The sequence below is a fragment of the Dipodomys ordii genome, unplaced genomic scaffold, assembly GCF_000151885.1.
Source record: "Dipodomys ordii isolate 6190 unplaced genomic scaffold, Dord_2.0 Scaffold135, whole genome shotgun sequence".
NCBI lineage: Eukaryota > Metazoa > Chordata > Mammalia > Rodentia > Heteromyidae > Dipodomys > Dipodomys ordii.
The window spans coordinates 1,834,800-1,848,482 of record NW_012267351.1 but is presented as its reverse complement, the minus strand read 5'-3'; the positions used below and the strand labels follow the sequence as shown (position 1 = coordinate 1,848,482).

The following is a 13,683-nucleotide window of genomic DNA, read 5'->3' as shown; positions in this document are numbered from 1 at the left end:
CACTCAGACTCACCACCTTCACTTCTGTCAGATCCCACAAATATTTGGGGGTGATCTGCAAACCTCTTCTATTTAATGACTGAGCACATTCTCCAGTACAAGAGCAAATAATCAAAGACTGATTTTAGTCAGCTTGGCCGACATTCAAATTAACAGCTTGTTTTTTTTTTAGTTTTTTTTATCAGTAAATGAGTTTATGAATACAAATAGCTTGTTTTCACTAACTGGTCACACATAACATCTCCTTCTGGGTTCCCTTCTATTGCGTATTCCTCAAAAAAAACTTTATTGATATATTTCCACAGCTCTGGCCATGCCCCTCTTCTGTGTCTGGGTCTGATACCTACAGTTTACTTTGTTTATTGTGGTCTTGGCATCATAGGATTTGAGTTTGGAAGGAGCTTCAAAATGATTTTAAGTCAGCTTTCATGGTTTACATCCAAATGACTTGTTTTCCTACGTTTATGAACTTGGAGAGATGTTTTTTGAGGTGTGGTGTGTGGAGTAGAGAGCGGGTGGAGAAGTGATATAGAGTTGGAGTCTGTGATAAACGTGTTTTGTATGAACTCACCGTTACTCACTGGGGCCTCAATACAAGGGACCCCAATGGAAATTTCATGCCAGAATATTTCTTGTCTAGACCTTAACTGTGGAGCCAGAGTGACTCAGTCAATACTCACCTGGAATTCAAAGAAAAAAAAACTGCCTCTTTTAACTCTGTCAATTCTAGTTGCTTCAAAGGAAATAGGAGGCCAATAGGAGACCGGTGATATTTATCGATGTCTGCAGAAGACACATTTATATTCGATTGAGGTCTTGCTCTGTCCGTGAGAAGTTATGATAGCATGTGGCATTACCTGCAGAGATGTCTGAAGCCCATACTGCTGGAGGTGGGAACATCCTCCTCATGGATCTTCTTCTGTAGCTTGCCCTGATCAACTTATCATCAGCTAGTTTATTATCAGACCTCTCTCTACCTGTCCCTAAGTCTGAGCTGCTGCATCATTAAAACACCTCCTGACCCTAAGACTCAGCACACCAGTTTTGCATATGGGCATTGGTAATTCTTCCCTAAAGCAATGTAAGGATAGTTGTTTACCAAGTATGTCCTTAGAGACCCCAGAGAGCCATCATGTGGCAATTATAAGTTACTGATTGGCTCTCCAAAATCAGCTTTCCATTCCTCTATTTGCTATTCCCTTTAGGCTGTGTTAACCAGAGTGATGTACTTGGTATTCCATGAACATACCTTCTCACTTGCTCCAGCGAGTTTACTGTGTGTAATGCCTTACCTTTCCCTACGTTGATCCTCCTCCTGTCAGATATCCACACAGAACAAATTCTGTCTTTAGGAAGACTACCACACTAGCTTTCATGTCGGTTTTGATATCCCTTTAATTTACTGTCCTAGGCCATAGATCTATTTGCCCTACCATTTCCTTGCAAATGTATTGTTCTCTCCATAAAAAGTAGAAAAACACATTGCCATGCTATTTTCATATGGAATTCACTCTTTTGTAAAGATCTCAATGTATATTCAAATGTAATAAATCTTTGATTGTTTTTTTTCTGGTATTATTTGGTCTTTAGATTTATCAAAAAAAAAAGCACACCTAAGAATTCACAGAACCTCACTCTCCTTTACAATAAATACAATTATATGTGTTCACTACAAATTACAAAATATGAGATACTATCTCAAAGGAAAAGCCAAAATTTCGACTTGCTTTTCTTAACGTTTTGCAATCTTCTCTTTTCATCATTATACTTAATCAGTTTACAGAATCCTATTTTTCTTTCAGAGATGTTCTCATATTTCAGCACCTAACTCAACTTTCTTCCTAATACCATCCACAGAGCCCCTTTCACATCCTTGTTCCTCAGAGTATAAATCAAAGGGTTGAGCATGGGGGTGATTATGGTATAAAAAAGAGCCACAAACTTCCCCTCGCTCTCGGAATAACTGCCCTTGGGTTGGAGGTATGTGTAGATGGCTGAGCCATAAAACAGACAAACCACTAGGAGGTGAGACCCACAAGTACCAAAAGCCTTTCTGCCTCCAGCCATTGACTTGACCTTCAGCACAGCCCTGGCAATGTGTGCATAGGAACCTAGAATCAGTGATACAGGAAAGACCAAGATTACAGCTCCAGCAACAAACATATATGACTCTGTTCCTCTTGTATCCTCACAAGCCAACTTCATGAGAACAGGCATCTCACAGAAGAAGTGATTTGGACAATGGCCACAGAGAGGCATGGCCATCAGAAGACCTGTCTGAACCAGAGAGTTCACCAGGCCTCCCACCCAGGAAACAGCAGCCAAAGCCTGGCAGAGTCGGGGGTGCATAATGGTCATGTAGTGGAGTGGATGGCACACAGCCGCATAGCGGTCGAAGGCCATCACCACCAGGAGCACACACTCAGTTCCACCCAGCGTGAGGACAATGGAGAGATGGGCCACACACCGTCCGTAGCTGATGGTCCGGTCGAGTCCAGAAAGATTCACCAGAAGCTGGGGCACGGTGCTGGTGGTGAAGCAGAGGTCCAGGAAGGCAAGTTGGGAGAGGAAGAAGTACATGGGTGTGCGCAGTCGAGGGTCTAGTCGGGAAAGAACGATGATGGTGGTGTTGCCAAAGACGGTCAGGGAGTAGAAAATCAAAACGAAGATAAAAAAGAGAAGTTCCAATTGAGGCCAGTCTGAGAAGCCCACCAAAATTAAGCTCTGTCCCAAAGTGATGTTGCACCTTCCCATCGTCTTTCACCTGTACGAAAAGCAGAGGACAATTCAATTACCCCCTAGAAAGAACACGAATTAATTTCTAGTTTTACAACATCCCCTAAACAGTCCAGAATGCAAGTTTTACTTTCCATTTTTTTATTCATTTCAGTTTTGTAGAGCCTTTTGTTTATTTTGCTCATTGGATTAGCAGTGATGGAACCTTTCCTTAACACCTAGACCTGCTGCCTTTTTCTTTATTTTAGCTAGATGACTCACTCATGTGGTTCTGATGTTCTCTTCACTGAAAGTAGAGCCAAAGTGATGCCTTCCTTCCAGATGTGGAAACTTAAAAAAAAAAATAAGCTGGGTGCCGGTGGCTCACGCCTGTAATCCTAGCTCCTCAGGAGGCTGAGATCTGAGGATCGCAGTTCAAAGCCAGCCTGGGCAGGAAAGGCCGTGAAACTCTTATCTCCAGTAAACCACCAGAAAACTGGAAGTAGCACTGTGGCTCAAGTGGTAGAGCTCTCTCCTTGAGCTGAAGAGCTGAAAGACAGCACCCAGTCCCAGAGTTCAAGCCCCACAACCACCACCATCAACAACAAAAATTAAAGTATAAAGTACAGCATTTGGTATTCTGTATTGCTTTCTTTTGTTCTTTTTGATGGTCCAATTAGTAAATTAGGACCCAGAACTAAATGAAATGTGATCTCAACTTTGACCTCTGGATACTCATTTACTTCCTTCAATGCATATAGATAGTGCCCCAGTCCTGAAAGTCTTGCTCATGATCAGCTGTCAGATGTCACCAAACTCATAGTAGTGAAGATCCATCTTCAGAAAAAAATGTGATAAATATATTTATTTTAATAAATTATAATGCTCTATATTTTCTTCTAGTTCTCCAATTGGTAAATCCATCCCTTATTTTCCCTCCCAGGAAGAGTTGTTTCTTTTTCTACTTTGGACATTCTTTTCCTAAGCTCTTTTTAAAAAATCTTTTAAGTAGTTGTACAGGGGAGGTGTCATTTAACAAAATAGTATATGAATACTGTATATCTTGATTTCTGTCACCCCTTCAGTGATCTCATTCCCCTTCCACCCACCATTTCCTTTACATTTCTCATTTTGTGAAATAAACAATGAATTCTTGACTGTATTCTCCTCCCCCACCACCTTCATTGTCTACTGCTCTCCCTTTGTCCTTCCCTCCCTGCAAGTTCCTGGTGCTCATTTTGTTGGGCTTTGACTTAATCTGCCCAAATAAATGTACTATTTGAGCTCTCCATAGCACCAATTATAATTCAATTAGGACTGCTTACATGCCACCCAGCATGTTTACTTATTGACTTAGAGGCATATTCTGGCTATCACTAATGAAAGAAACCATGCAACCTTTGTTTCTCTGGGACTGGCTTGCTTCACTTAATATAATTCTTTCCAGCTCTTTCCATTTCCTTACAAATGGTACACTATCATTCTTTCTAATCAGCGAGTAATATTCCATTGTGAGTATATACAACATTTGTTGTATATGCTCCCCCACATTGGTGCCATTCCTGGTGTGCATAAATATCCCAGAGATACATGTTTCCTGAGCAAGAGGAGAGAACAGACAAGTCCATGGTGTTTCTCAGTTGGTGGCACAATGTCTATTTAGTGTTCCTGCTCTGTATCTCATCACTAACTTGTATAATAGCACCAGAAGAAGCACTATCATGTAATTGAGCAAAAACTTCAAATCATGATTGGGTGATATATGTTAAAACAATCCATAAGAATTTGAATTTGATAGCCAGGCACCGGTGGCTCACACCTGTAATCCTAGCTACTCTGAGAATCACAGTGCAAAGCCAACCTGGGCAGGAAAAGTCTGTGAGACTTTTATCTCCACTAAACCACTCAGAAAACCAGTGCTGTGGCTCAAGTGGTAGAGCACCAGCCTTGAGCTGAAGAACTGAGGGACAGCACTCAGGCCCAGAGTTCAAGGCCCATGACTGACAAAAAAAAAAAAGAATTTGAATTTAATGAAACAAGAAGCAACCATGACCAAAGTGCCTAAGAAAAGATGACTCTGAGTGGGGAAAATGGGACGCGGTTTCCAAACCTCATTCGAAATCATATAGAAGGGAATAGACCAAACTTGTAGACTTCAGAGCCAGTTACCAAGAAACTAGAAGGCATAGATGTCCTAAAGGCATACTGAATAAAATCTAAACACAAGTCAACCGTGTCTAGTTGAGCACTGAATTTAACAAAATACACCAGGTTAGGCAAAAATGATAAAAGAACCTTGACCTTTGGAATCTATTAATGGAACCTAAAAATCATTTTCTCCAAGTGTCTCCCTGATACAGCCATTCCTCATATAGGATGCCAAAATGCAAACTTGGTTTATGAATCCCCTGCTTCATTTCTTTTCCATCTAGTCTTTTCCCACTCCAGCCCTCAGCTCCATATTTTCACTATATGTAAGATAACTATGTTGAAGTCTTTGATCCAGCCTTTATATAGTTCAGAGAAGTGTAATGTCTCATGGCTAAAATCTGATCAGTAAACTGACCTGCTTGCACAGGATTATACTTTTAGTATTCTATACAAGTTCCTGGCTGTAGCTTCTGGTTAGAAAATTGACTAAATATATAGAACCAAATGACTATAAAACCAATGCAGCATCTATAAGCATCCTGAGTGAGAAACCAGTGTTTCTAATTCAGCTAGAACATAATTAAAGACAGCTGTGATAGTTTATGTCCATGTTTAAAAATATCTCCTATGGAAGCAGGGATGAATTGTCTTTGTTGGTCTCTGAAAGCCATACATACACAGACCAACTAGTGACATTTACAAGGGGGAGAATTGTAGCTCCATAAGAAGAAAGCTTGAAAATAAGAATAGGAGGATCTAAAAATAGACAGTCTGAAATAGAAGACACTTTTTGCATAACACCAATGATTCCTATTAATTCACACACTGACCTTTCAGGTTCCTGTAGTAGGTGAAAGATTGTGTTAAACGTTTCTATTCATGCCACCCTGCCCTGATCCTCCTTACTTTTCTAAGATGATGTTTTAGACACTTAATGATTACTCCTTTATGCCCCTGGTATCTCCTAAGGCTGTAATAATTGTGCATTGGTTTCTTCAATGCAAAGATTAGTGATTCTCTATGTTCAACTCTGTGTTTGTGTCTATAAATAATCTTTATAAATAATACATTTCTTGATTAGAAGTCTCTTAAATGACCTATAACACTAACATCCTTCATTCTAATTTAATGATATTATCAGATTGCAGTAGAACCATATTTAATCCAGACAACCTTATCTTCTGTTTGGCAAAGGAAGAGATATCACAAAGTCTCTTCTAATTGTGCTTATTGTTCAAACATGAATTCTCAAGTTGAATCTAGCTTCACGTCTTCCCATTATGCCTGCAGGTATAGCACTCTGGCATTATGGGAGATTAATCTCATTAATGACCTAACTAGATAGCAAAGTATTCTTCTATTCACGCTATCAATACCTACTCTTTTACCACTCTGTGATTTAGACCCCATTCATTCCACAATATCAGCTAGATTGTAAAGTCTTTATGATTTACAAGCCTCTTCTTTCAAACACCCAACATAAACCCACCCCAGTTTTCTAGCAGAAGACAAAAGAAAATCCATATTAGTAGTCGGCTTCATTTACAGTTTATTGAATTAAATTGCTTGCTTTGTCTGTGACCCTACTATTTGTGACTCTTCTAAGAAAATTTTCTTGATTCATCTCAATAACCTTGAGCATGCGTGTATTCTGTTTTCTGCCTCTGTTGTCTGCAATTAACTTTTGCATTTCACAGCCTTGGCATCATAGGATTTGAGTTTTGGAATGATTTTGAAAATCATCAACATGGTTTAAGTCAACGCTTATGGGGGTTTACATGTCTTAAAGAGAGTAATTTTTGATCTGCTGTGTGTAGAGTAGGCAGAGGGTGGATGGATAGTTGATAGAGAACAAAATCATTATCAGTACCAAAGTATGTTTGCTCTGCCCTCAAACTAGACCCCCACACACAGCGGAACGCAGTACTAATTCCACAGGGGTCTGCTTCTTGTTCTCTTGATTGCAACCGTCAAGTCAGAGTGTCCCACCTAGTCACCACTTACCTGGAATTCAAGGACAGAAAATTGCCACTCTCACCTCCCTCAAACCTATTGGCTTTGAGGGAAATGAGGCCCCCTGGAGACCAGTGCCATTAGTGAGGTCTAGATGAAAGACTTCTTAGTTGTGATTTCCCCTGCAGTGGGAAGAGCTCACAAGATGCTCGAGACGCCATCACAGTGCACTGTCCCCCTCAGCACCAGAGATGGCCGAGCCACCAAACCTCCATGAGAGGAACATCCTCCTCACAGAACCTCTCTGTCCCTAACCACCTGAGATGAGGAAGAAGCTAGGAGATCATCAGGCCACCTCCTGACCCTAAGGCTGAGCTACTGCATCAGCTAAACATGTCCTAACACTGTGGCTAAATACCCCAGCTCTGCCCAGTGGGCATCGATAAGGCCTCCCTAAAGCCATGGAAAGAGAGTTATTTACCAAGGGTGGCCTTGGAGACCTCTGGGCCCAGTGTGGAAATTTTAATCACCTGACATGCCCTGCAAGATCTGCCTGGCAGTCCTCACGTCTCACTACTCTCCATTCTCTTCCCAACCAAAGATCTTTTCAGTGTCCTCAGAACACTCCTTCTCTGTCTGTAGCTGGCCTTAGCCTATGATCCTCCTACCTGTACCTCTGCTGTGGCTTGAATTACAGGCATGCGCCAGCATGCTTAGCCTTTTCTGTTGAAGTAGAGTCTTGTAGACTTTTATGTTCCCCCAGGCTGGCCTAAAATAGTAATCTCCCCCCAATCTCAGCCTCTGAGTAATTAGAATTACAGGTATAAACCAACACATCAGACTTCTTTTTGAAGTCTTTGTGTATTTTTAGAGATTAGTCACAGGAATAGCTTGCAAAGACTTTTTTAAAATCATTCTGTAGGCTGTCTCCTCATTACTTCCTTTGCTGTGCAGTTGTTTCTATTTGATGCCACCCTATTTATCAAGTTTTGTTCTTATTCTATGAACTACTAGAGTCCTGTTCACAATTTTGTAAACCCTCTAGGGTCTACCCTATGTTTTCCTTAGTTGTTTCAAAGTTTTAGGTCTTAACGTTAAAATCTTTGCTTCATTTTGAATAGGTTTTTGTACAGGGTCTTTCAGATATGGATATGTGACTATCCAGTATTCCAAGAACCTTTATTAAAGAAACTGTCTTTTCTCAAATGCATGTTTTTTGTCACTTTTGTCTAAAATCAGATGACTATGCTTGTGTGGGTTTATTTCTGGGTTCTATTCGTTAGTATAGCTCTGTAGTATAATTTAAAGTCAGGTATTGTAGTACTTCTGTATTGTTATTTTTGCACAGGATTGCTCTGGTTATTTGGATTTTTATGCTTTCACATGAATTTTATGATTAATTTTCTTTTTTGTAAAGAATGACATTAGGTTTTTAATAGGAATCACACTGACTCTGTAGATTGCTATCTGTCGCGTAGCTATGTTCACAATAGTTGGTCGATTTAAAAACATTGAAGGTCTTCCCATCTTCTGGTGCCTTCTTCAAAATGTTTCTTTGGTGTTTTATAGATTTCATTGTAGAGGTCTTTCACTTGTGTAGGTAAGGTTATTTTTAGGTACTTTTAAACTTTTGAATTGTGAATGGGATTATTTCCTGATGGTCTTTCTTAGTCTGTTGGATTACAAAAAAGTATTTTCTATATTTCTTTTTGTTGATTTTTATAGTGCAATTTTGTGAATGTATTTATTAGATCTAAGAGGTTGGTAGAGTATTTAGGGTGTTTTCAGTATCAGATCGTATCATCCTATTTTATTCCCTTTTATTTCTTTCTCTCACTCTATTTCTCTGGCTAGGAATTCAAGTGTTGTATTGGATGAGTGATGAGAGTGGACCAATCTTGCCTCATTCTTCCCTGCAAAGGCAATGGTTTCAGTTTTTCCCTGTTTAATAGCATTTTGGCTATTTGTTTGTCATAGGTAGCCTTCATTATGTTGAGATATGTTCTATTTATAATTTCTTCAGAGCTTTTGTTACAAAAGGATGTTGAATTCTGTCAAATGCTTTTTTTGAGATTATTATGTGATTCCACCCTTAATTCTGTTTACCTTTATTCTGTATTACCTTTACTGATTAATGTGTATTGGACCAACCTTCAATAGTTGTCTAAATAAGTCAGATACAGCTAAGGAAAGCTGGGATCACTCACTGGCAACGGAGTGGCTAAGAGAACTCATGATCTCAGCTGACCAATTAGCCACTACCATGAATGAGAAGTCCAAAGGGATCCAAGGGATATGTATTCCCACAGAATGCATTCTCAGACAAAGGGACCTGGCAAATGTGAAACAGAAGAAAGGGTTGGCTTTAGGGTTGCACAAAGCATCTCAGCTTCATTCTGTATTTGCTATGTGGACTCAAATGCACTAAAACATACTTCAATAACGGACAAGCAGGGACTATAACAAAACTCTTCCAGTTATATTGTAAGGCTCATGGAAATTGTTTACATAAAATAATGCAAGATTATATAATGATTACTCATGTAATCACTATTAAAGATGAGTTGCTCAAAATGAAACTTACTAAAACTGCAAAAGCTTATTTTCAGGGACATGTGCACTTTGTTATTGAGACTATAATGAATGAAGAGAAATGATAGTGGCAGAATTTGAAAAGTCCACCATCTCCTTACTTGGAATTTTCCATGACTTTTCACTGCAGAAACTTTTCTCTCTTAACTGTCTCATTTGTGTTTTTTTCTTCATTCATACCTTACTCCTTCATAGCTCATTCTATTTCAATTCTTAGTTTTTTTTCAGTGCTGGGGATTGAACCAAGAGCCTTAGTGTATGCTAGGCAAGAATCCTACCCCTGAGCTACAGGCCCAGCCCCATGTCTTTTCCATTTTTTTTTCTTGTATTCTCCATGATGCCAAGCAGCATGTTCAAGACCTTTGTTATAGCTGGTGAGAGTTTGCTGCCTCCTTTACCCAGTGCTACCCTAATGATTTACTTTTTGTAAAGTAGGCAAACAACAAAATATGTAAAACCACCTGTGCCATGAAGTGCCACTGACTGTGATCTTATTTTTGCACTCAGTGAAGGCACCAACTGGAAGGATAAAGTGTAACACTAGTCAGAGAACTTAGAAACAGACCCTGAGAGGTGAAGGGATGTGGCCAGCATCACAATTAATTAGAAAGCTCGCAGTGAGGTCACTTCCTGTACTTTATCTCCATACGGGGGGTTCATTGATGGGAGATAAATTAATTTCAGACCCAGAAACACTTAGGTCCCATCACTACATTCCAAATGTGACCAGATACACGGCCTCCCCCTCTTCCTAAGTGCTTTCTTCTGTAACATTGTGATGGAAATTAACTGTACAAAGATCTTGGACAGTAAAATACAAAGCATCTCAAGAGATTCCTAACTTTACATTTGCAAAAAGTAAAGGCATCACAGCCCAGAGGTCTATTGAGGGTTGTTTTCTAGGACCATCAAGGAGCAGGATGTATTTCAGGGTATGAGCAGAATAACAACAACAACAACATTGTACTGGCCCTTCTTTGGCCTCTTACTCTGAGTCTCTACCAATCCCTAGTACCTTCCACAGAGCCCCCTTCACATCCTTGTTCCTCAGGGTATAAATCAGAGGATTGAGCATGGGAGTGATTATAGTATAAAAAAGAGCAACAAACTTCCCCTCATTCTCAGAATACTTGTGGATGGGCTGGAGGTAGGTATAGATGGCTGAGCCAAAAAAGAGAGAAACTACCAGGAGGTGGGACCCACAGGTTCCAAAAGCCTTTCTACGGCCAGCCATTGACTGGACCTTCAGCACTGCCCTAGCAATGTGTGCATAGGAGCCTAGAATCAGAGCTGCAGGAAACACCAAGATTAAGGCTCGAGCCACAAACATCTTGGCTTCTATTTCTCCTGTGTCCTCACAAGCTAATTTCAAGAGCACAGGCATTTCACAGAAGAAGTGATTCAGTCGATGCCCACAAAGAGGCATGGCCATGAGGCCTGTCTGAATCAGAGAGTTTACAAGCCCTCCTACCCAGGAAGCAGTAGCCAACACCTGGCAGAGCCGGGGGCTCATAATGGTCATGTAGTGAAGTGGACGACACACAGCGGCATAGCGGTCAAAGGCCATCACCACCAGGAGCACACACTCAGTTCCACCCAGCGTGAGAACAATGAAGAGCTGGGCCACACACCCTCCATAGCTGATGGTCCTGTCCAGTCCATGAAGATTGATGAGAAGCTGGGGCACAGTGCTGGTGGTGTAGCAGAGATCCAGGAAGGAGAGGTGGGAGAGGAAGAAGTACATGGGCGTGCGCAGCCGAAGGTCTACTCGGGAGAGGATGATGATGCTGGTGTTACCAAAGAGAGTGAAGGAATAGAAAATGGAAATGAAGATAAACAAGAGAAGTTGTAGTTGAGGCCAGTCTGAGAAGCCCACCAAAATAAAGCCATCATCCAAAGTAGTGTTATGTCTTCCCATAGCCTTTTACCTGCACAAATAACAGAAAGCAATTCAATGCCTCCTATGAAGAATGAGAATTAGAACCTTATTTGTATTGTTTCCTAAGTACTCCATGAGGATGGGCTCTAGTTCGTATTTTGTCGTTCTATTCTGTTGAGTCTTTTATATTTAATTTTGTTCTTCTCTAGTATACTGAACTCTGAATTAGGAGTGATAATGGTCTTCCCCTGGTATTTGATTATTGTTTCAAGTGTTTTATGTAATTTTTATATCTTGCAACTGCACTGAATTAATTTATCGTTTACAGATTTATAATGAATAAACAATTATAATTTATAAATTCATAGCTTTTCATATAAATTCATGTTTTTCAATTTTTGCCTTCTAGTCTTTAGAATCATCTCTCTCTGTATGTGTATGTGTGAGTGCGTAATCATTTAATTTATAAATAGAAATAATTCTACTTCCTCCTTTCTGAATTTGACACTCATTATTCGTCTTGAGGACCTAGATATCTACATACAGAAGGATCAAAAGTACCCTTATCTCACGCTATACACAAATGTCAACTCAAAAGTTAATGTTTTGCTTGTAACACCTGGAACTATAAAGTGACTAGTGGGTATTATTCAATTGATTTTTACATTGATCTTGGCAAAGATGTATTTTTCTACATATGACCCCAAAAGCACATGAAAATGATATCTCCATGTAGGTTCATCAGCTACAATAAATGCATCATTGTGGTGAAGGATTTTAATAATCAAGAGGCTATGCATGTGTAGAGCAAAGAATAAATGGTTACTATGATTATTATTCTAAAATTAACATCTACCTTAAAAGCCTAACAATAAACATATACGTATAAGAAAAAGGACAGGAAAAGTTCTAAGATGGCCTTTTGACATCTTGCAAAGATGTTTCTGTATTAAATGAAAGATTTTTATTAGATTATTAAATTATTCTACTCAGTCCCGATCACCTTTGCTTTAATAATCTTAACTACGTTTTAAAAGGTAATCCCCACTCCTAATTATTTTTACTTTTGCCTTGATTTTCTGCATTACAAAGATCAGTGTGTGTTGTTCTAATCTGTTTTGCATATATGTGTAATCTTTATGATACTCTTTAAAATAATAGTTTATATCATAGTTATATAAGGAGTTACTATATAGTAATATAATGTAACAATAGTATATCATACTATAGTTTATTATAACATCTTTTTTGGTAGTACTGAGCCACACCTCCAGTATTGACTTTTGCTAGTTATTTTTCAGTTGGAATCAAAGAGTGTACCTATGTGCAGTCCACTTATATTAAGCTTCCTGGCAGGTAGAATAACGGGCATGTGCCACCATGTCTAGCTCTTCATTGAGAAAGGGCTTCTCAGAATCTTCAAAATCTTAGCCTTCTAAGTAGCTGGGATAACAGGCATGAGCCACTGGGTGCCTGGATTACATTCCTTGATAATAAATCATCTTCAAATTTGAACAACAGCATGTAGTATGACATCACCTCAATCGGCTAATTTACTGTATCATCAGGCTACCATACAACCACATTCAAGCCACAGAATTTAATCCATGCAAAGGTATTTAAGCAAAGGAAGGAGTATACACAAATTCTTTCTGGAGTCACCTTCATTGTTCTACCACATAATCTTGTTTGAATGTTTTCACTTCTTCCCATCATGCCTAAATGTGTGTCCCTCTTATTAGAACTTGGGAGACCAGTCTCCCTATTGGAACTAAGTAGCCACCAAAGTGTCTTCTACTAATCACCACCATATGCTCTTTTGCAGGCTCAGTCACACTCCAATGTGAGCCTGATTCCTTTCACAGGAGAAACCACACAATATCCCATAAGTCTTTAGAGTGATCTACAAGACTACAAAATACCCAGTAAAAACCCACCTAAACTTACTAGCAGAAGACCAAAATTCCAATATTGCTTGCAATTAGCTTAGTTGACATTCAAAGGCTGCATTAATGAACTGTTTCACATGTAACTGCATACAGAATGTTGTCTCTGTGTGATATAACTTCTCATCTGATATCTACTACTCAAAAATAAAACAAGAGAAAAAGAAAATCCCTTTTATTTCTTTTTTTAGATATTGTAAAAATAGTGTACAAAGGGGTTACAGTTACATGAGTAAGGTAATTAGTACATTTCCTACTGAGCATTGTTATCTCTTTTGTTTATCCGCTACCATCCCTCCCCTTCCATCTCCCCAATCCCTCCCCACCCCAAGTTGTGAAGTTTGTTTTCAACATAGTGTCTTGTACATATCATTGAAGGAAAATAACAAAATGCTGAAATAAGGATACAGGCTTACCATTGTAACAATGAGATGTAGAAGACACTAT

General features: G+C 39.3%; 2 protein-coding genes across 2 annotated transcripts; both read right to left on the bottom strand.

The window, feature by feature from the left end:
* Window positions 1–1,824: 1,824 nt before the first annotated feature.
* Window positions 1,825–2,754, bottom strand: LOC105996696 (olfactory receptor 10-like). The gene has a single exon (XM_013030879.1). It carries the CDS (start codon window positions 2,752–2,754, stop codon window positions 1,825–1,827), a length of 930 nt encoding a protein of 309 aa, XP_012886333.1.
* A 7,642-nt stretch (window positions 2,755–10,396) lies between these two features.
* LOC105996743 (olfactory receptor 2Y1-like) lies at window positions 10,397–11,329 on the bottom strand. Its single transcript, XM_013030927.1, has one exon. The coding sequence runs from the start codon at window positions 11,327–11,329 to the stop codon at window positions 10,397–10,399; it is 933 nt and encodes a 310-aa protein (XP_012886381.1).
* Window positions 11,330–13,683: the final 2,354 nt, after the last annotated feature.